The sequence below is a fragment of the Mobula hypostoma genome, chromosome 22, assembly GCF_963921235.1.
Source record: "Mobula hypostoma chromosome 22, sMobHyp1.1, whole genome shotgun sequence".
Taxonomy (NCBI): Eukaryota; Metazoa; Chordata; class Chondrichthyes; order Myliobatiformes; family Myliobatidae; genus Mobula; species Mobula hypostoma.
The window spans coordinates 47314575-47334704 of NC_086118.1; the positions used below are offsets into that span (position 1 = coordinate 47314575).

A 20130-nucleotide genomic window follows, 5' to 3' on the forward strand; every position below is an offset into this window, starting at 1 on the left:
ATAATTGGTGCTCTCTGAGGGAGCTTCAATGGCCCCAACGGAAAACTATAAACACTTTGCTCAAGAATCATTTGGCCATAAATCTAAGTTGCACACTATTCAGACTCAGAAACATATTGAGATTACTTCACTGTCACTTGGGCAACATCCAAGTAACTTGGTTTAGGTTGCCTAAAAGGAATGTGAAGCAACTTCACCAGATGTCACTCCACACTTTAAGAAGAGAGGAAGGCAAAAGAAAGGAAATTATAGCCAAGTTATCCTAATCTCAGTGGTCGGAAAAGTGTTGACAGTCCATTATTAAGGATGAGGTTTCAGGGTACTTGGAGACTAGTGATAAAATGTCAAAGTCAGCATGGTTTCTGTAAAGGGAAATCTTGCCTGACGAATCTGTTAGAGTTCTTCGAGGAAGTAACAAACAGGGTGGAGAAAGGAGAGGCAGTAAATGTCATTTACATGGATTTTCAGAAGGCATTTGATAAGCTGCCACACTCGGGCTTCAACTACTGCACAGAGTCTTGTCATCTTCAGAAGTTTTCTGATGACTCTGCCATAGTTGGATGCATCAGCAAGGGAGATGAGGCTGAGTACAGGGCTACGGTAGGAAACTTTGTCACATGGTGTGAGTAGAATTATCTGCAGCTTAATGTGAAAAAGACTAAGGAGCCGGTGGTAGACCTGAGGAGAGCTAAGGTACCGGTGACCCCTGTTTCCATCCAGGGGGTCAGTGTGGACATGGTGGAGGATTACAAATACCTGGGGATACGAATTGACAATAAACTGGACTGGTCAAAGAACACTGAGGCTGTCTACAAGAAGGGCCAGAGCCGTCTCTATTTCCTGAGGAGACCGAGGTCCTTTAACATCTGCCGGACGATGCTGAGGATGTTCTACGAGTCTGTGGTGGCCAGTGCGATCATGTTTGCTGTTGTGTGCTGGGGCAGCAGGCTGAGGGTAGCAGACACCAACAGAATCAACAAACTCATTCGTAAGGCCAGTGATGTTGTGGGGATGGAACTGGACTCTCTGACGGTGGTGTCTGAAAAGAGGATGCTGTCCAAGTTGCATGCCATCTTGGACAATGTCTCCCATCCACTACATAATATACTGGTTGGACACAGGAGTACATTCAGCCAGAGACTCATTCCACCGAGATGCAACGCAGAGCGTCATAGGAAGTCATTCCTTCCTGTGGCCAGCAAACTTTACAACTCCTCCCTTGGAGGGTCAGACACCCTGGGCCGATAGGCTGGTCCTGGACTTATTTCCTGGCATAATTTACATATTACTATTTAACTATTTATGGTTTTATTACTTTTTAATTATTTATGGTGCAACTGTAACGAAAACCAATTTCCCCCGGGAGCAATAAAGTATGACTATGAGGCTGTTTAACAAGATAAAATCCCATGGGATTAAAGGACAGGTACTGGCATGGATAGAGGTATCGTTGACATGCAAGAGGCAGCAAGTGGAAATAAAGGGGACAGTTTCTGGTTGGCTGCCAGTGACTAGTGATGTTCCTCAAGGGAGAGTATTGGGACCTCTACTTTTCACATTGTTTGTCAATGATTTGGATAATAGAATTAACTGCTTTGTGGCAATATTTGCAGATGACACGAAGATAGGAAGAGGAGTTGGCAGTGCTGAGGAAACAATGTGATCGCAAAAGGACTTAATGGGGAGAAAATTCAAATATCAGAGGTGCAAAGGAACTTAGGAATCCTTGTGCAAGATTCCCAGAGATTTAATTTACAGATTGAGTCTGTGGTAAAGAAGGCAAATGCAACGTTGGCATTTATTTCAAGGGGAATAGAATATAAAAACAAGGAGATAGTGCTCAGGCTTTATAGAACACTGGTCAGGTTGCACTTGGAGTACTGTCAATAGTTTTGGGCCCGTTTCTCAGAAAGGATGTGTTGTCATTGGAGAGAGTCCAGACCAGGTTCACAAAGATGATTCTGGAAATGAAGCAGTTAATATATGAGGCAGCTTTGGGCCTGTACTTACTGGAATTGAGAAGAATGCAGGGGGATCTCATTGAAACCCACCGAGTGTGAAAGGACTAGATAAAGTGGATGTAGAGAGGATATTCCAGAACTAGGGGCACAGCCTCAAAATTAAGGGGCACACTTTAGAACAGAGGCATGGACGAATTTTTTTAGCCAGAGTGTAGTGAATCTGTGGAATGCTTTGCCACAGACAGCTGTGGAGGCAAAGATAATGGGTATTCTTGAAGCGAAAATTGATACGTTTTCTAATTGATAGAGCATCAAAGGTTATAGCGAGAAGGGAGAAGTATGGGGTTGAGTGGGATCCAAGATCAGCCATAATGGAATGACAGGGCAGACTCGATGGGCTGAATGGCCTAATTCTTAAGGACAACAGTTCAAAGTAGCTCAGCTTCACTGACTCAAATGAAATTAGGGAAGAATAATAAAAGCTGACATCCCTAAAAACGAAGCAGATTCTATACATTGTGCACTTGAAGTACAACGTGATGCATCAAATTTTTAATCATTTGCAGTTTTAGATTATTACATCCCCTTACTTTGCTAGTTTCCAGAGAAGGAATTATATGAAAAAGTAAAATAACATTCTATAATTAACTTCCATAGTTCTCAGGTACATTACCTACCAGCTCCTGTTCCAAAGGACCTGTTCCAAGGTACAAGGAAGCCAAAACGATTCTCTTCTTTGCCATTTTAATGTGTTCCTACTTATACAAATAAAATCAAAACATTATTTCAATACTATTATCTATTCAGAAAATTCAGTGATTTATACTAAATACTTGAGCAGAAGTTACTCATATAGGCTCAAACAAACTGGCCATGATCATCCAAATCCTTTCGTTCAAAGTACATGCAGCAGAGAAGAAAAGAACTCTTAACCCCTTGGTTAAAACTACATGAAAATAAGTTCCCCAATCTCAATGAACATATTATCTTTTACTTATGGTTTTTTCTTTTACTACTTCATTACAGTAAAACAGAAGTGTGTATTTTACATGTAATCTCCAGGGCACAGGCATAGCTGGATGGCTCATATTTTCATTTATGCTCAATACAATTCTGAGGACAACACAAACTTCATTCAGTTTAGAGTAGCGATATTAGACATACTATTTGGTTTATTAACTCATTGCAAATCGTGCAACTAAATATTGTTGAAAACCAATGGCTGATGTGTTAAACAGTGTAAGCTTGTTAGATATACTCTTGCCAAGTGACAGGAAGTTATTTGATCACGTGTATAAAGATTTTGCAGTTAACAGGGAGAACTACTTTTTACTGGAATTGGAAGTGGGATAAAAAGGACTAAATTGGAGAAGGGTGGCTGTGTGGAGATGCGCTTCTACCAAAGGAGGTGCAAGATGCTCCTTCCTTCTGCTAGCCAGCAGGTCACCTTTGAGCAAGGTGTAGCACCTACTTAGCCCCTCCGTTCTGGTCACGTGAAGCCATGGGAGCAGTGGGTGCATATCACAAGCCCTGGTTAGGCGACCAATGACACCAGGTAGACAATCTCTGAAGTGTTTGATAATGGCTGGGGTCACCTGTCGAGTAAAGACAGAAAGAAGGCAATGGCAAACCACTTCTGTAGAAAAATTTGCCAGGAATGATCATGGTCATGAAAAGACCATGATTGTCCACGTCTTTCAACATGGCAATACAACGAACCAACAAATGAAGTCGACAGGGCTTTGTAACAGCAGAAGGGATGTGAGAAAATTGGATTTCTCAAAATCTGTTGGTTTCCTGGATTGATTGAACATATTTTGCCACAAACTGTAGTGACGTCAAGTGCTAAGATTCTATTACTTATTGTTGACTGACAGCATAACGTGGCTAGCAGCATGTGTTTACCTGAATAATGTAAACTGTTTGTTCCTGTTGCTAATTAAGTGATAAACTAATTAACTTGAACATTACAGCACAACATTGTGGCAACCTTTTAACCTACTCCAAGATAAACCTAACCCTTCCCTCCTGCATAACCCTCCATTTTTCTATCATCCAAGTGCCTGTCTAAAAGTTTCTTAAATGCCTCTAATGTAGCAGCTGCTAACACCACCCCCTGGCAGGGTGTTTCACACGCCTACCACTCCGAGTAAAAAGCTCTGACACCACCCCCCCCCCCAATATTTTCTTCCGGTCACCTTAAAATTATACTCCCTTGTAATAGCCACTTCCACCCTGGGAAAAAGTTTCTGGGTATCAACACGATCTCAGCATCTTAGCATCTTCTACACCTCTATCAAGTGATCTCTCATCCTCCCTCACTCCAAAGATCTCCTCTTCTGGTTTAAGATGGCACTAGTGAAACACAGCAATAAATTACTGGCAGCAACCAAACTATTAACTCCTCTATTAGTCAAACTTTTTCTGGAAAACAATTACTGAAATCAATAGCCTATAAGTTCCCTTTCAGAGCTGAGCTTTCGAGCCACTTGTACGACCTGGCATTTTTGCAGCATGAAATGAAGTCTCGAAGGTGCAAGACAGTTGTAGTGTGGCGTGTACAGGCTGAATCCAATAAAGTCACCACTGAGTGTATATTTCTGGCCTTCTGCTGCTGTGGTTTGACAGGTTTTGAGTTCAGAGACAGCATTCTGCATACCACAGTTGTAACATTTGGTTTTTTGACTTACTGTCACCTTCCTGGCAGCTTGAACCAGTCTGTCCAACCTCTCTCAGTAACACGGCTCTTTCACCCACAGAACTGCCTCTCACTGTTTTTCACACCATTCTCTGTAAACTCTGGCTATTGTTGTGCGTGAAAATCTCAGGATATCAGCAGTTTCTGAGATGCTCAAACCACCCCATCTGGCACCAACAAACATTCCATGGTCATAGTCACTTAGATTACATTTCTCCCCCTTTCTGATGTTTGGCTTGAACAACATCTGAACCTCTTGACGATGTCTGCATGCTTTTATGCATCGGGTTGCTTCCTCATGATGGGCTAATTTGATATTTGCAGGTGTAGAGGTGCACCTAATCAAGTGGCCACTGAGTGTAGTCTACAATAAGCAACAACAGCATGTTCCCTGTACATTCTTGAGTAAACCAGACGTGTCTCTTTTTAAATGCTAATCTTAACTTATGCTCAAACCAACTTGAAGTCCACATTCCCTGGATGAATCTACACCTCCTGCATTGCAGGAAAGTGATGCTGTCCAAACACCTTCTTAATGAGCAGATTAAAAATATGCAAGCATAACACTACAAAAGTAATCCCTGCAACTTTAAAGTCAAGTATCACAGACTTCATAAAACAGTCAGAGACTAGTTATAGTTCCGTCCACCAAAGCAAATAAAACAGAATGAACAAATAGTAGTTCAAATTTCCAAATATCATTTTCTCATATACAGTGCAGGAACCCAGAACATGTACACATGAAGTAATCACAAGCGCAAACGGCAATTATTTTATGATGTTATTTGATGGGATAGAGATAGAGATTTGGAAAGCAAATAGAAATAGAGATCTGGTATTGCGAAATTGTTCTTAATTTTTACTCATCAGATTTAAAAGACATTGAGAAGAGACAGTCAACTGTTCAGATTATAAAATGCTTTGCTTGACTCACCTTCAATGTACCATAGAATTCTGAGGGAGAACTTAAGACATTCACTTGACTCCCCGAAATTCCAAACGCTGGAATGAGCTCTCCAATCCACTGGAATCGCCGAACATTGTGAGCAGGAATGCAACAAGGCGGAGGGGGCAGATCAGCTCTTGCTTTAGTTTGAGCCAGCAGTGGAGCCAACAGCAGGTATGACGACCTACATGCAAAGAAATTTCTTATATTAAAGAAAGATAACAGGGAAGATAATAGCCCGCAAGTTAGTTTTAAGAAGGAACGACATTTCATGTTGATTAAGATTAACCAAAGTAACTAGTCGAGACATTAAGTGACTCAGTTGAAGAATTCAATTGCTTCAACCCAGATAATAAGTGCAGAGAAATTATTACTAATTTTAAATTTTTAAACTTATTATTCTTAGTAGTTTTTTCAAACTTTAGCTTCTTGACATACAAGCTAAATTGCAGTTCCTTTTGAAAGCAATGTGGTCCACGAGAGGTTTTGAGCATACAGATGATTACAAATCACACTTAATTCATTTCAGCCATCAGAAGCAGGACCATGCAAAAGTCCTGTAGCAAGGATGCCTAAGACTTTTGCACAGTGCTGTATTTGTCAAAGTTAAGCAGAGAGCAAGTCTGTAAATCTGGCAGGTGCAAACAATGTTGGGAATGGTGAGGGATACGCACCACAAGAGGGGTATAGGGCAGGTGGCAGAGAATTGCCAGGTGCAGACACATCCAGCCCCGAGACATCAGGCAAGGTGATTTGATTCTAAATAATTGGAATACTGATCATTACAGAATGTCTCTCCTTTGCTTCCCAATCCCTCCCTCTTTTCCCAATCATGATTCCCTTCTCCCTGGCCCCCTTCCCACTCAGTCCGCAATAGAGACCCATATCAGAATCAGGTTTATCATCACTCACATGTTATGATATTTGTTTTATCTTGCAGCAGCAGTACAGTGCTATACATTACATTGTTACAGTATGTGCAAAAGTTCGCCTAAGACTTTTGCACAGTACGGTATATCTTTGGAAATCAATGAATAGTGGCAAGCATAATCCTGTCAAGACTTGCTATGATTTATGACAGTACAACATTCAAAAGAAAATACCTGGAAATGCCATCATAAAAAAAGAATCTAGCACACAGTAATAGATCTAACAGCCCCTTACTCCTGCTCCATCAATCAGTTCATTTACGGCTAATCTATACCTCAACATCACTTACCAGGTTAATTTTGTATACAGTATGTTGACAGTGTCACCGAACAAAAAAAAATCCAACAACTTGAATGAAAGCACCAAGCAGCCCAACTTCCTCAGATTGGACAATAAGCGCCGTTAAGATTAGAATTTGGAAATAGAATTTATTTCTAACCTTTTTTTAAAGTTCATCAGCACCACTCCACCACTCCCCCTTGTATTCCATCTAGATCTAAATTCCATTGGGTTTAGCTTTAATTATCCCACGTACATCAAAACATACAGTGAAATGCATTGTTTGTGTTAATGACCAGCACAGCCTGAGGATGTGTGGAGGCAGCATGCTTAGAACTTACTATCCCCAACTTGTATGTTTTTTTTGTAATGTGGGAGGAAACCCACGTGGTCAAAGGGGGAATGTACAAACTCCTTACAGAGAGCAACAAGAATTGAACCCCGATCTTCCAATCGCTGGTGCAGTAAAGCACCATGCATAAAACATCACTCTGCCATTATGTCTATCAGAAGTAGTAATGAAATGGGAATTTATCAGTCAGTAGTGGATATTAATTGTAATTGCAAAGGACGCGAAGAATCCAAATGATCAGTTTATGTAACCCTTTTGCCAATCAACTTTCCAGCTCTTAGATCCACCCCTCCCCTCCTGTCTTCTCCTATCATTTCGGATCTCCCCTCCCCCTCTCAAATCTGTTACTATCTCTTCTTACAGTTAGTCCTGACGAACGGTCCCGGCCCGAAACTTCGACTGTACCTCTTCCTATAGACTGTACGTCTTCCTATGCTGCCTGGCCTGCTGCGTTCCACCAGCATTTTGTGTATGTTGCTTGAATTTCCAGCATCTGCAGATTTCCTCGTGTCTGAGTTTATGCAATCAAACTTCTTTCATTGCAGCTTCTATTAGCTACACTAGTATCAGGAAGTAATTCCAGAAAAAATTATCTGGAAGATTGCTGGAATGTGAAGTTTCCTACTACAAAATAATAAAGTTAAATAGCAAGTAAAAGCATTTAAGAGGAATGTACACATAACAAAGCAACAGGAAACTACCCATCTTGCATGAAGTACAGCAAGAAGCAGCTAACTGCACTGTAAACAAATTCTAAATAGATCAAACAATATCATTCTATGTTGAGCATTCTATTCAACAACAGATCCAAGAAATGGAGATTTTGCAGATTTTCAGCCAGATCATCTGACTCACTTTCTCACAGGAGATCAGAGAAAGGTGTTTCTCTCCACAGATGCTGCATGATTAATTGAGTACATCTGATATTTTGCCTCTATTGTTTTTACCTCAACATAATTTAATTAAGTTCCTTTTGCCATTATAGGTCCTTTCTAGGTTACAATTGCCCGATTAATGGACTCCTGCCTCAGCAAGGACCTGGACCCGTTGCAATTTGCCTATCGCCACAATAGGGCAACGGTAGATACAATCTCAGTGGCTCTCCGCATGGCTTCACACCACCTGGACAACATAAACAGCTATGTCAGGATGCTGTTCATTGACTATAGCTCAGCATTTAGTACCATCATTTCAACAATCCTGATTGAAAAGTTGCAGAACCTGGGCCTCTGTAACTCCCTCTGCAATTGGATCCACGCCTTTCTAACCAGAAGGCCCCAATCTGCGCAAATTGGTGATAACACATCCTCCTTGCTGACGGTCAACACTGGCGCACCTCAGGGGTGTGTGCTTAGCCCACTGCTCTACTCTGTATATACACATGACTGTATGGCTAAGCATAGCTCAAATACCATCTATTAATTTGCTGATGATACAACCATCATTGGTAGAATCTCAGGTGGTGACGAGAGGGTGTACAGGAGGGAGATATGCCAACTAGTGGAGTGCTGCATTACTGTCTGGTATGGAGGAGCTACTGCATAAGATCGAAAGAAGCTGCAGAAGGTTGTAAATCTAGTCAGCTCCATCTTGGGTACTAGCCTACAAGGTACCCAGGACATCTTTAGGGAGCGGTGTCTCAGAAAGGCAGCGTCCACTATTAAGAACCTCTAGCACCCAGGGCCTGCCCTTTTCTCACTGTTACCATCAGGTAGGAGGTACATAAGCCTGAAGGCACACACTCAGTGATTCAGGAACAGCTTCTTCCCCTCTGCCATCCCATTCCTAAATGGACATTGAATCTTTGGACACGATCTCACTTTTAAAAAAAAATGCAGTATTTCTGTTTTTGGACTTTTAAAATCTATTCAATATAAATAATTGATTTTTTAAATTTATTATTATTAATATTTTTTTCTCTGGTAGATTGTGCATTGCATTGAACTGCTGCTGCTAAGTTAACAAATTTCACGTCACATACCGATGATAATAAACCTGATTCTGATAGCCCGTATATACTAACAAATGCTTGGAAGGCCAGGCAGGGGTCGATGGACGATTACAGATTTACAGTACCAGCATCTGTCAAGTGGACACGGGGCATTTCCATATACCATCTCTCCCCACTACTGAATTACAACAATCAGCAAAACTGGGGGCATTCAGCAGGCTCGCTCACCCACAGAGTGATTCTGCTGCCGGCTACTCTTCCCGCACCTGCTATAATTATCCTCTCCCACACACTGTTCTCGTTTATATCGCACTTACGAGCAGTTCTCAGATACAGAACCCTGTACTGTAGTAAGCTGGGCTGGTTGCGGCCAGAATACCATAGCAACATCCTCTCCATGGTCCATGAAGGGTCTCGACCGGAAACGACGCCTGTCCGTTTCCCTCCACGGGCACTGCTCAACCTGCTAAGCTCCTGCAGCACTTTGTGTGTTGTCCCCAGAAAAAAAAATTAAATAGCTGACACCTGTCGCGTCTTAGGGCTGAGTAGAGAACGGGAAACCGACGAGTGGCCAAGGAGCCGTTCGGTTCTGGACACATCTGTGGCTGCGCGGCCCCCGGTGTCTGAGCCCCGGAGGCGGGGCCCACACCCTCGGCTCGCGATCTTCCCCGCCGGGGGAAAGCTGGCCTCCGGCTTCAAACACTCACCTCCGCTCCCTTCGCCTCAGCGCCCCTTTTCTTCTCGTCAAGCCGCTGGCGAGGGTTTTCAGCGCCGAGGCCACCAACCTGTGCGCTGCCATTTTGACAGCGTGGAGCATGCTGGGATAGACGGGACGTTGTCGGTGCTGGGCTGCAGGTTGGTGACAGCGAACCGCGCTCCGCTCTTCCCCCAGCTCACTGCGTTGTTGCACGCCTCGTTTGTCTCTAAACTCTGCAATTTGCACACTGAACGCGATCCCCGAGCCTGATGCTTCTTGCTGGAGCAAGTTGCGGGAGGAAGAGGAGGAGGGGAGGGATGAGGGATGATGCTTTATTGCTGCTTGTGCGTGTTGGGGGGGTGGGGAGGACTTTGAGGTTCTAACGTTTTTCTGTCATTCATTCCTTGGGGGCGTTTTCCTCTTCGTGGATGTCTGCAAAGAGTTAAAATTTCAGGTGGTATACTGTATACATAACCTAACATTAAATGGAACCAGTAAACTGTTTGTTGTCCCTAAAACCTGAATGTTGCCTGCTCTATGTTGTCTCTAAACCCTGCATTTTACCCACGTTGCAATTTGACCTTAAGCCCTGCATTTTGCCTGCTGTGTTGCCCCTTAACCCTGCATTTTGCACACTCTGTTACCCCAAATTCTGCAACTGGAACCTAAACCCTGCATTTCGCACACTGAACTTTGCCTCACCTTTCTATATGTTCACAGACTGCATGTTATCCCTAAACCCTGCAATTTGGAGATGACATAAGTTGCCCCTATTAGCTTACATCTTGTCCACAGCACATCACGTGTTACCCCTGCACCCTTTACTTTGAATACTACAATCTGCAGTATTAAATGAGACATTCTGCAAATGGCAGAAGTAAGTGATTAGAGACAGCATGGAAATAGGCCCTTCAGCCCAACTGGCTCATGCTAGCCAAGATTCCTGCCTAAATGTGTCCTATCTGTTATGCCCATGCCTTTTGTACATCATGGGCTACATGTTGCCCTACATTTTGCAGGCTGCCTATTGCCCCTAACTCTGTATTTGTCTGAATGTCAGCATTGCTATCATAGGAGTTCACTACCCACCCCAAATTGCACTTGAAAAGGAGTTGGACCATTTCTGCAGCTTATAAGGTGGTTTGTCGAAGTACATATGTGTCACCATCTGCTACCTTGAGATTCATTTTTTTGTAGGCATTCACGGCAGAACAAAGAAATACAAATGATTCAAAGAAAAACTACACACAAACAACCAATATGCAAAGGAAGATAAACACTGCAAGTACAAAAAAAATGTAATAATAAATAATAATAAATGTAATAATAAATACGTAAATAATAAATATCATGAGTTGTAGAGTCCTTGAAAGTGAGTCTGTAGGTTGTGGAATCAGTTGAGTGTTGAGGTGAATGAAGTATCCACTCTGGTTCAGGAGCCTGATGGTTGTAGGGCGATAATTGTTCTTGAACCTGGTGCTGTGGGACCTAAGGGCTCAGGAACAGTTATTACCCTACAACCATCATCCTTGCCTGGTCTGGACAATATGTGGCGTGAGATCCTTGGTAGTGTGATTAACTGTCCTCTGTGGCCTAACAAGCTATTTATTGGGTTTGGGGATATGTGACAAATGTTGGTCTTGACAATGACGGTCACATCCCTTGAATCAATCTGATTCAATCTTCTGACACGCAGCTGTTTCCCTGAGTCAGATACATACTGGACTTGATGCCAACAGTCTCTAAGTTGTTTGTTTTGCTGCATTTGGCCTGAGCTGTGTTCTTGCATGGTTCTACACCTGCATTTATAGGGGTGGGACTTGTCCCACTTATTTTTGGATAAAAGCTTCAAACCTATTGGCTGCAAAGGATCTGACTCAGCAATTAGTGGGATTTTGGACATCATTTATTGTCAAGCCTTCCTAAACATCTGGCCTATGTATTGTTCCTGTACTTAGTGTTACATACCCCATAACTGGGTTGCCAAACCAGCAGAAATGGATCACTCAGTTGGAGTCTGGATTACTAGAACTAAGAAAGTTTTATTAAAGAAACAAGCAACACAGTACTCTAATCAAAAGGATAACAAATGCAACAGTTCAGCAATGATAAACACACATGTACACAGAATTAAGATAACAGGATCAATCAAGCTCTATCGTTGTCTAGGGGTAAATGACCAGTTTCAAAGTGACGCAAAGTTCAGTTCAATTTAGTTCAGTTCAGTTCGCGGACAGTGGGGGGGGAGGAGAGAGAGAACAAAATGAATGAATATTCAAAACGGCTTCCACACACAGACCTTCGCAGTCAGCTTTCGGGCAAGTCCTTTGTGATGTCATCTGAGGTCACCGACCGTGACCCCTCCGTTTCCCGATACGATCGTTTCTCTGCGGTGAACCCGGCACCCAGGCAAGGGTGGACACACACCAATTTCCCGCCGATCGTGCCTTTCCACCCTGTGCGTCTATGGCCTGGTCCCGCAACCGGCCTTCCAAAACTTCCCACTGACTTGTGAGAGGCGCACCGCTTCCAGGGTCACGTTACCTCCGGTGTCATGTGTGCTGCCTTAGCGAACCTGTCCCTTTTTATCCCTGTCGCCTGTCCATCACTTCAAACAGTTCAGGGTTCAAAGGGTGAGCCGATCTTGACAGCTCTCTTTCCGTTACTCTCTCCCATCCCTTCATTAACATCTCCAAATGCTGCTCCATTGTTTTCCTTATCTCTCTTTCTCCTGAAGACAGATGGCAGACCAACTGCTGATCCCACTGGTGCCAGCACAGGACAGCTAACATCTTAATCTATGTGTATTCTCGTCACATTAGCAAATCATACAATGCAGATAAGCCATCCCCTGATCCAGTATTTTACATGTTGCAGAATAAAGGCTGATTTATACTTCTGTGTCAACTCAGCGCCGTAGGTACAGCATCGCCGCGAACCCTACGCAGAGCCTACGTGGATCCCTACGCCATAGCCTGACGCGCACCTCTCCCAAAATGTAACTACGCGTCGTGGCAACACAGAACGCAACAACTGTGATTGGTCCGCTTGGTAGCATCGCATTTCCTCCTACGCTGCAATAGCTTCCCACTGGGCGACTGAAGGTCAGGGAAGGAACTCTGGCTGCAATGCTTTCCATAAAGCTTTACAGACCTCCGAAATTATGGAGGACACATTTCACTTTTACGAAAAAAGACGCTCGCTTCTTGTTTACCCCGAGAAAGACTACCATGACCTTGAAGCCTTGCAAGGGCAGGTGTGTGTGCATGCGTGACATGCGCGAATTGCAGAGCGACGCAGACACACCAACGCACAAGTATAAACGCTCACAACGCGCATAGGCCACTTGTGTAGGTTACGGCGTCGAGTTGACGCAGAAGTATAAATCAGCCTTCAGTATTCCCCCAGTTAATCGCAGTTCATGGGATAAATGCAAAGCAAATTAGATTTTCACTAAACTTGCATATCAATTGTAGATAGAAACAAATCACTTAGGCCTGGAGCTCCAGATGCCCTAGTTGGTAAAGACTGTCAAAAGCAACCTCAAGTACCTCTCTAACAAATTAGATACAAAAATCTTGAGAGACTGAAGGCTAGTGTCAGCCTGTGAATGGTATCACCATTTGGAGGTGACGTTAAACCTAATCAACATGTATGCCATCAAGTAAAACAAACAATCTGTAATGCTAGCTGATGAAGAGTGAGGAGTTTGTAGTTTGTTCTATGACAGCTGTTTTGTGTAAACAAAAGTAACAGTGATGGGAACAATTGCACGATTGAATGTCCAGTTTGATACTCTAAAGCAGTGGTCCCCAACCTCCGGGCCGCTGACCGGTACCGATCCGCGAAGCACGCAGGGGCGCAGCGGTAGCCGGCACGCACCCAGCGCATCTTTAAGAAAAAAAGCCGAAATAAACAAGCTAGGGCAGCACCTAATTAATTAGCTTGTTTATTTCGGCGTTTTTCTTAAAGATGCGCTGGGTGCGTGCCGGCTACCGCTGCGCCCCTGCGTGCTTCGCGGATCGGTACCGGTCCGCGGCCTGGAGGTTGGGGACCACTGCTCTAAAGCATGAGGCCATTAAGCTGCTAGAGGAACTGAGCAGGTCAAGCAGCAGCTCTGAAGACAAAATAATGCTGGACATTTCAGATTGAGACCCTGCGTTATGCATGTCTCTCTCAGTTCTGTGCCTGCAGATACACATTGGCTCCCAATTAAGCAGTGTACCAAAGTTCAAAGTACATTTATTATCGAAGTATGTATACATTATACAACCCTGCGATTTGTCTCCTAACAGGCAGCCACAAAACAAAGAAACCCAACAGATCCCATTAGTAAAAGAAAACTGTCAAGCACCCAATGTGCAGAGAAAAAAAAACAAATCATGCCAACAATAAACACAAGCAAGTAGTATTCTGAACTGAACTGTTTTCACATTCCCACTCCAGTTTACATTCAAAGGAAAATTCATTATCAAAGTATCAAACTACAGTATCTGTTATCATTTAGTAACTTGAGATTCATTTTCTTGCAGGCATTTACAGGAAAATAAGGAACTATAATAGAATTTAAAGAAGACTATACAGAAACAAAAAACTGACAAGCAACCAATGTGCAAATGAAGACAAATTTTGCAAATAAAAAATAATACTGAGAATATGAGTTGTAAAGAGTCCTTGAATGTGAGTCTGTGGGTTGTAGAGTCAGTTCAGTGTTGTGGTAAGTCAAGTTATCCACGCCGGATCAGGAGGTTGATGGTTGTAGGGTAATAACTGTTCCTGAACCTGGTTGTATGGGGCTTAATATTTCTTATTTGCTACCTGATGGCAGTAGCAAAAAGAGAGCATGGCTGGTCAATGAGGCTCTTTGATGTTGGACGCTGCTTTCTTGTGGCAGCGCTCCATGTAAGTGTGCTCAAGGGTGTTTTTTCAATCTCCGATCCACCCACACGGCCCTCCTAGGACACTGCACATCTCCGGTTCTACCCTTTTGATCATTCCCATATTCAATTCACCCAGCAGCTGTCAGTGTTCTAAGTTCTTGAATTTCCTTCCTTCCATCTCTCTGCCTGTCCAACTCATTTTCCTCTTCAAAGCCTACCATTTATTTTAGTTTGTATTTACACAATCTGTCTTTTGCACATTGGATATTGTCAGTCTTTATTCATGTATAGTTTTTCATAAATTCTATTGTATTTCTTTACTTTCCTGTAAATGTCAGCAAGAAAATGAATCTCCAGGTGGTGTGTTGTAACACATATGTACTTCGATAATAAATTTACTTTGACTTTGATTTGCCATCTGTTTGCCACACAGTGTAAATTTTTGTTTGATAACTCCTTTGAAGTACCTTGGAATACTTTGTTATGTTAAATGTGTTACTTAAAATACCTGTTATTATTTTACATATCAGGCCCTCTGCTGATCGGGGTCGACCATGGATATTGCATCCTTGCTGTCTACACAAGCCAGGGCAGTATGATACTGGGAGCAAGCTGTTGCCCATATAGCAGGCTCCCCCTCTCCAAGTAGCTGTTGAATCCAAAGGAACGGCAGAGATCGGTACGGTTTGTCACCAGCGGTGTCGCAGGAGTTGCCAGTCAGCATTGAGCTCAACGTAGGACTGCCCTAGGGACTCCTGCTCCAGGTTTTTCCCTCCGGGTTTACTGCCAAAGCCCTCCCCATGTGTGGGTATAGCCACAAGGCAGCAGAGGTTTGAGATTCGAGTTTTCCTTCTCCTAGGTGAGCTGCCAACCACAGCTAACAAGGCCCATCTGCCCGAAGCGACTGGTTTTAAAGGACCACTAACCTGCCTTTGCCCTTTCTTCTGTCGGTAGAAGCGGTTCCACCAGGCTTAGTAACTGAGCCAGACGTGAAGGCCTGGAGCTGCCCTCGGTTGTCAGAGCCTATTTGAGATGCACATCATTGGGAGCATTTAATAGGTAGTGGGAGCTTATCACCATTATTTGCCCCCACCCCACTACTATGACAACCTTAAGGAACTATCATTTTACATAATTGCACATTCTATCCATGTCATGTAGCTTGCTGTCCAGACCAAGATAACACCAAATCTTTGGCCAGGTCTTTTGTTAGCTAATTTTAAATCAAAAATAACAGTGTACTAGACCTGGAAAAAAAAAGAAACTTCACCCAATATTCCTGTAACAATTGCTGTCTAGTGAGCCTTGCTGCAAGCCAGATTGTTCTGAGGGTCTTCTTAGTGAAATTAGGCTTTTTTCACTCACTATCTCAGTCACGTATAAAGTTTAAACACTTTGATGACACAGCAGAGCACAGTATATTCCACAGTAACAAACGTTAAGGGAGAAAAAAAGAGCAAAACTGGCGAACTAACTTTAAAGTTCCTTCATAATACCTTTGGAAATAGCAGCTAGATATTTATATCATTGGTCTCATGTGAATAATCCAGCTGGAACAAAATGGTCTTTCCTCCACTCCCTACAAAAATAAATCATTGACATCATTGCATGCTGTTACTTTTTCCAGCCAAAGACAGGTTACACACAACTTACTCTGGTTATTGTGGTTATCATATTCCTGGCCTGCAATGATATTTCCCAAGCATCATGAAAAGCTGACATTATGTGGTACTGAGCTGCATCATGCTGATGCCAATCTGTTGCCACTTGCTTGCCATGTGATTGGATTCCAGAACAAAAGGGATATTCTTTTTTTAAAAAAAAGATTAGCTTTATTCCAGAATATCCCAAGATTACTTCTTCTGTTGAAACTGTCAGTTAAGCTTCAAATTGTGAAAATGTTAATGACTTTCTTTCCAGATCTTTCTCAGCCCGAAACGTCGACTGGTTATTCCCTTCCATAGATGCTGCCTGACCTGCTGAGTTCCTCCAGCATTTTATGTTTGTTCTTCTGGATTTCCAGCATCTGCAAAATTTCTTGCATTTAAGTAGTTTGTTATACGTAGTATTTTGTCCATATCTTTCACCCCACTGTGTATGCATTCACTAGTCATGATAGAATTTCAATTGGTCACCACATTTTCTGGCCTCTTTCCCAAGCAGTCAATCAGCAAGTCTTGCATCTATTCACAGCATGTCGGCATTAGGGGCAAGCCCAGCGATTACTGCCCTTCCTAACTGCCCCCGAGAAGTCGGTGGGGGGGCCACTTTCTTGAAAAACTTTTGTTCTCTGCTGATGGTATTCCCAAAAAGCAGTCGGATAGAAAGTTGCAGCATTTGAGCCCATCAGTGGAGCAGGAATTACCATATATTTCTAAGTCGGAATTGCATGTGTCATTAAGGGGATCCTGCTGGCGTTCCATTGTACTACCTGCTATTGTCTCTTCTTAGTGGAAAGGCTTTTTGGAAGTTGAGATACTGTACATCTCCGCTGCTGCAGCCATGGTGTCTGTGTATCCAATATAGATGAATCACCAATCAGAAAAGCAGTTTGTACCTTAAAATGGAATGCACTCAATGAAAATAAATGGTCTAGGCCAAGCAGACAAGCATGACAACTAATGAAAAGTAACTTTATGATTTATATCTGTAAGTTCTGCTTTCTTGGAAATGATATTCAAACAAATGAATAAAAGAATGCTACAAAAAGACTGGCAGAAACTAGCAGCTCTTATAATAAGTTAGAGTTTAGTTTTAGTTTGGGTGAATTAATATGGACCAAACAATCTACTTTATTTGTAATTATCTTACAAACTTTTAATAGTTTGTGCACAAGTAAGAATTACTTACATTCAGTTATTATTAGATGGTTTTATTATAGTAACATGTACCAAGATACAGTGAAAAGCTTGTCTTGCATACTGTTCATACAGATCAAATCATTGTACAGTGTATTGAGGTAGAGCCGTTCTGCATTGTCAGAATGCCTTCTCAGGTACAGCAATAAAAATTTGTAGGGATCAACAGGGATGTGCCAAATTTCTTTAGCCACCTAAGGGAGTAGAGGCATTGGTGATCTTTCTTGGCTGTGCTAGCAACATGGTTGGATCACAACAGGCTCCTAGCGATTTGAGGCTCTTAACCTCAAGTCCGTCGATGTAGAAAAGAGCATGTGCACCCCACACTGCGTTCCTGAGGTCAACGGCCAGCTCTTTTGTTGACATTGAAGGAAAGGTTAGTGTCATAACACCATGTCACTGAGCTCTATCTCCTTCCTGACTCATTGAGATATAACCAACTACAGTGGTAATAGGATAAAACTCAGTGGGCCAGGTAGATCCATCGTGGGAAATGAACAATCATTTGTTTGTTAGTCCATAATTTTTTTCTGGATATTATACTGTGCGTATACATGTGCGTGTATATATACAGTATATGTATATGTGTGTGTGTCTGTATATGTGTATATATTTATATGCATGTGTGTGTGTGTTGTTTCTTCCCTCTCCTGTGGAATGATTGTTGGTGCCAGACAGGGGGGTTTGAGTAGCTCAAGAACTGGCTATCTGTTGGGATTTTCATGCACAACAGCCTCTACAATTTACAGAGAATGGAACAAAAAATATATCCAGTGATAGAGATCAGAGGCCATGCTGCTTCAAGCTGATGAGAAGGCAACAGTAACTCAAATAAACATGCACTACAGCAGTGGTGTACTGAAGAGCATCTCTGAATGCACAGCATGTCGTACCTTGAAGAGGATGGGCTAGAGCAGCAGATGATCCCAAACGTACATGAATGTGTGTGTATTATATATTACATTTATAAAAATGTAATATCTATGATTTACATAAAATATAAAATTAGTATCTGTGTGTGCAAGTGTGTATATATACATTAGATAAGCATGCATTATAATAATTCAAATCGTTGATTAAAACAGATACACATAATGTGCTCTATAAAATCCAGTCCATTCCTTGCACTGTGGCAAACGTATATCACAGCTTCCCATTATGAACCAATAATTATATCTGAGAAGTCACTCCCTTCTTAAGATAAAATATGTGTGATAGTGCAACTTGCAGTATACACTTTGATTTATGGTCATGGTGATTTATGGTTATTTCTACCTGTAATTAACCAAACAGACGTCAAGGTAACAGCCGATTAAGTATCGTTAGTTTCAACACACCCATCCATCGAGAAAAACCCTTCAGTTTTGAAAGTGGCTAAATTGCTCACTAGTTATCCACCCAAATTAATCTTCTAAAATAGCTCTTTCTTTGATACTCAAATGAGTTGTGCTCACTCAATTTATCGTTTTCTCTAAAATCTGCAATGAGCAAAACTTCTTCTTTTCAAATAATATAACATGAGAAACTAAAAATGCTATAAGAGTATGTGTTAAGGAATGTTTCAAAGTGCCATCATACACAGTACTTAACTCTTAACTAATTCTTCAACTGGCAAGAAAGTTCCTCTGGATCTGGTTCTGAACCCTCCAAGGAGACCACAACCTTGTCACGGTTTGGGGGCTTTCATGCCCCAATGACCCGGCGAGCTATGCTGGCTGCAGTCATGGCTTTAAGCTTTGGCTCTTGATAGGGTCACCCATGCCAAACAGGTCAAAGGGTAAAGGACAGCCTAAGAGTGGTCCACTGATTCTCCAGGTTCAGGGGTTCAGCTCAGGGCTAACAACCCTGACCAGTAAAACAAGATTATTATGGAAACAGCAATGAAGAATCCTTCCACATCTGAATGCAATGGTATTCCTGAGTCTCCACTTGGGACTTGCATGATTGACAGTAGTGAAAACCAAGAGGGAGCTACTGACATGATGAAGGAAGCCCCGAACACCACTAGGGTTGGAGGACCTTCATTGCTGCCCTAAACACCAGCAGCATAACAGGCAGTAAGTAAGCAAGTAAGTGATTCTGGGCAAAGCTCACACTGATGTTGACACCTGTACAGGTTTATTAAAAACTGCAGAGATTTCCCTCGGGATCAATAAAGTATGACTACTACTATACAAACTCCTCAGGTTGTACTATGAATTCACCGTCTTAAAGGATCACATCCTTGCCAAATGATTGGTACAAATCCCTTCCTTTGTGCCTAAGAAATCCATGCACCCTAACCCTAGTCCAATTGATTCAGTGTCATCAATTATCACTGAGGAGTTGTGATGGGGAAAATAATTGAGCATATCAGCACCTGGAGAAACCAGACTGCAAAGACTTGCTGAGAAAAATATGATGATGCAAGTTTAGTCCTTGGACTTCCCTTGTCCGTGAAAGAAAAAAAAGCCTTTGCCTCACTTTTCTAAAGTTGTTTCAAAAAGGTCCTTTGGTTTCTCAAAGCATTCCGAATTGAATTTGGATCAATTTTGATGAATATTGGCCAATCTGGAGAATATGCATCTTCCTACAGGTG

At 42.3% G+C, this 20130-nt stretch overlaps 1 protein-coding gene across 3 annotated transcripts in view; it reads right to left on the reverse strand.

Moving 5' to 3' along the window:
- LOC134360329 (CDP-diacylglycerol--glycerol-3-phosphate 3-phosphatidyltransferase, mitochondrial) overlaps positions 1-9989 on the reverse strand; it is a 53458-nt gene extending 43469 nt beyond the window's left edge. Inside the window, exons 1-3 of one of the 3 annotated variants that reach the window (XR_010021320.1) lie at positions 9825-9989; positions 5594-5789; positions 2639-2716 (exon numbers count right to left, since the gene is read on the reverse strand). Coding sequence is in view for 2 of the 3 variants with exons in the window: in XM_063074561.1 (XP_062930631.1) it covers positions 2639-2716; positions 5594-5789; positions 9825-9934 (384 nt within the window). In the remaining variant the exon portion in view is untranslated. Of the gene's footprint in view, positions 1-2638; positions 2720-5593; positions 5790-9824 lie in introns of those variants that run through there. The other 2 variants (XM_063074561.1, XM_063074562.1) reach the window with 2 other exon arrangements.
- Positions 9990-20130: the final 10141 nt, after the last annotated feature.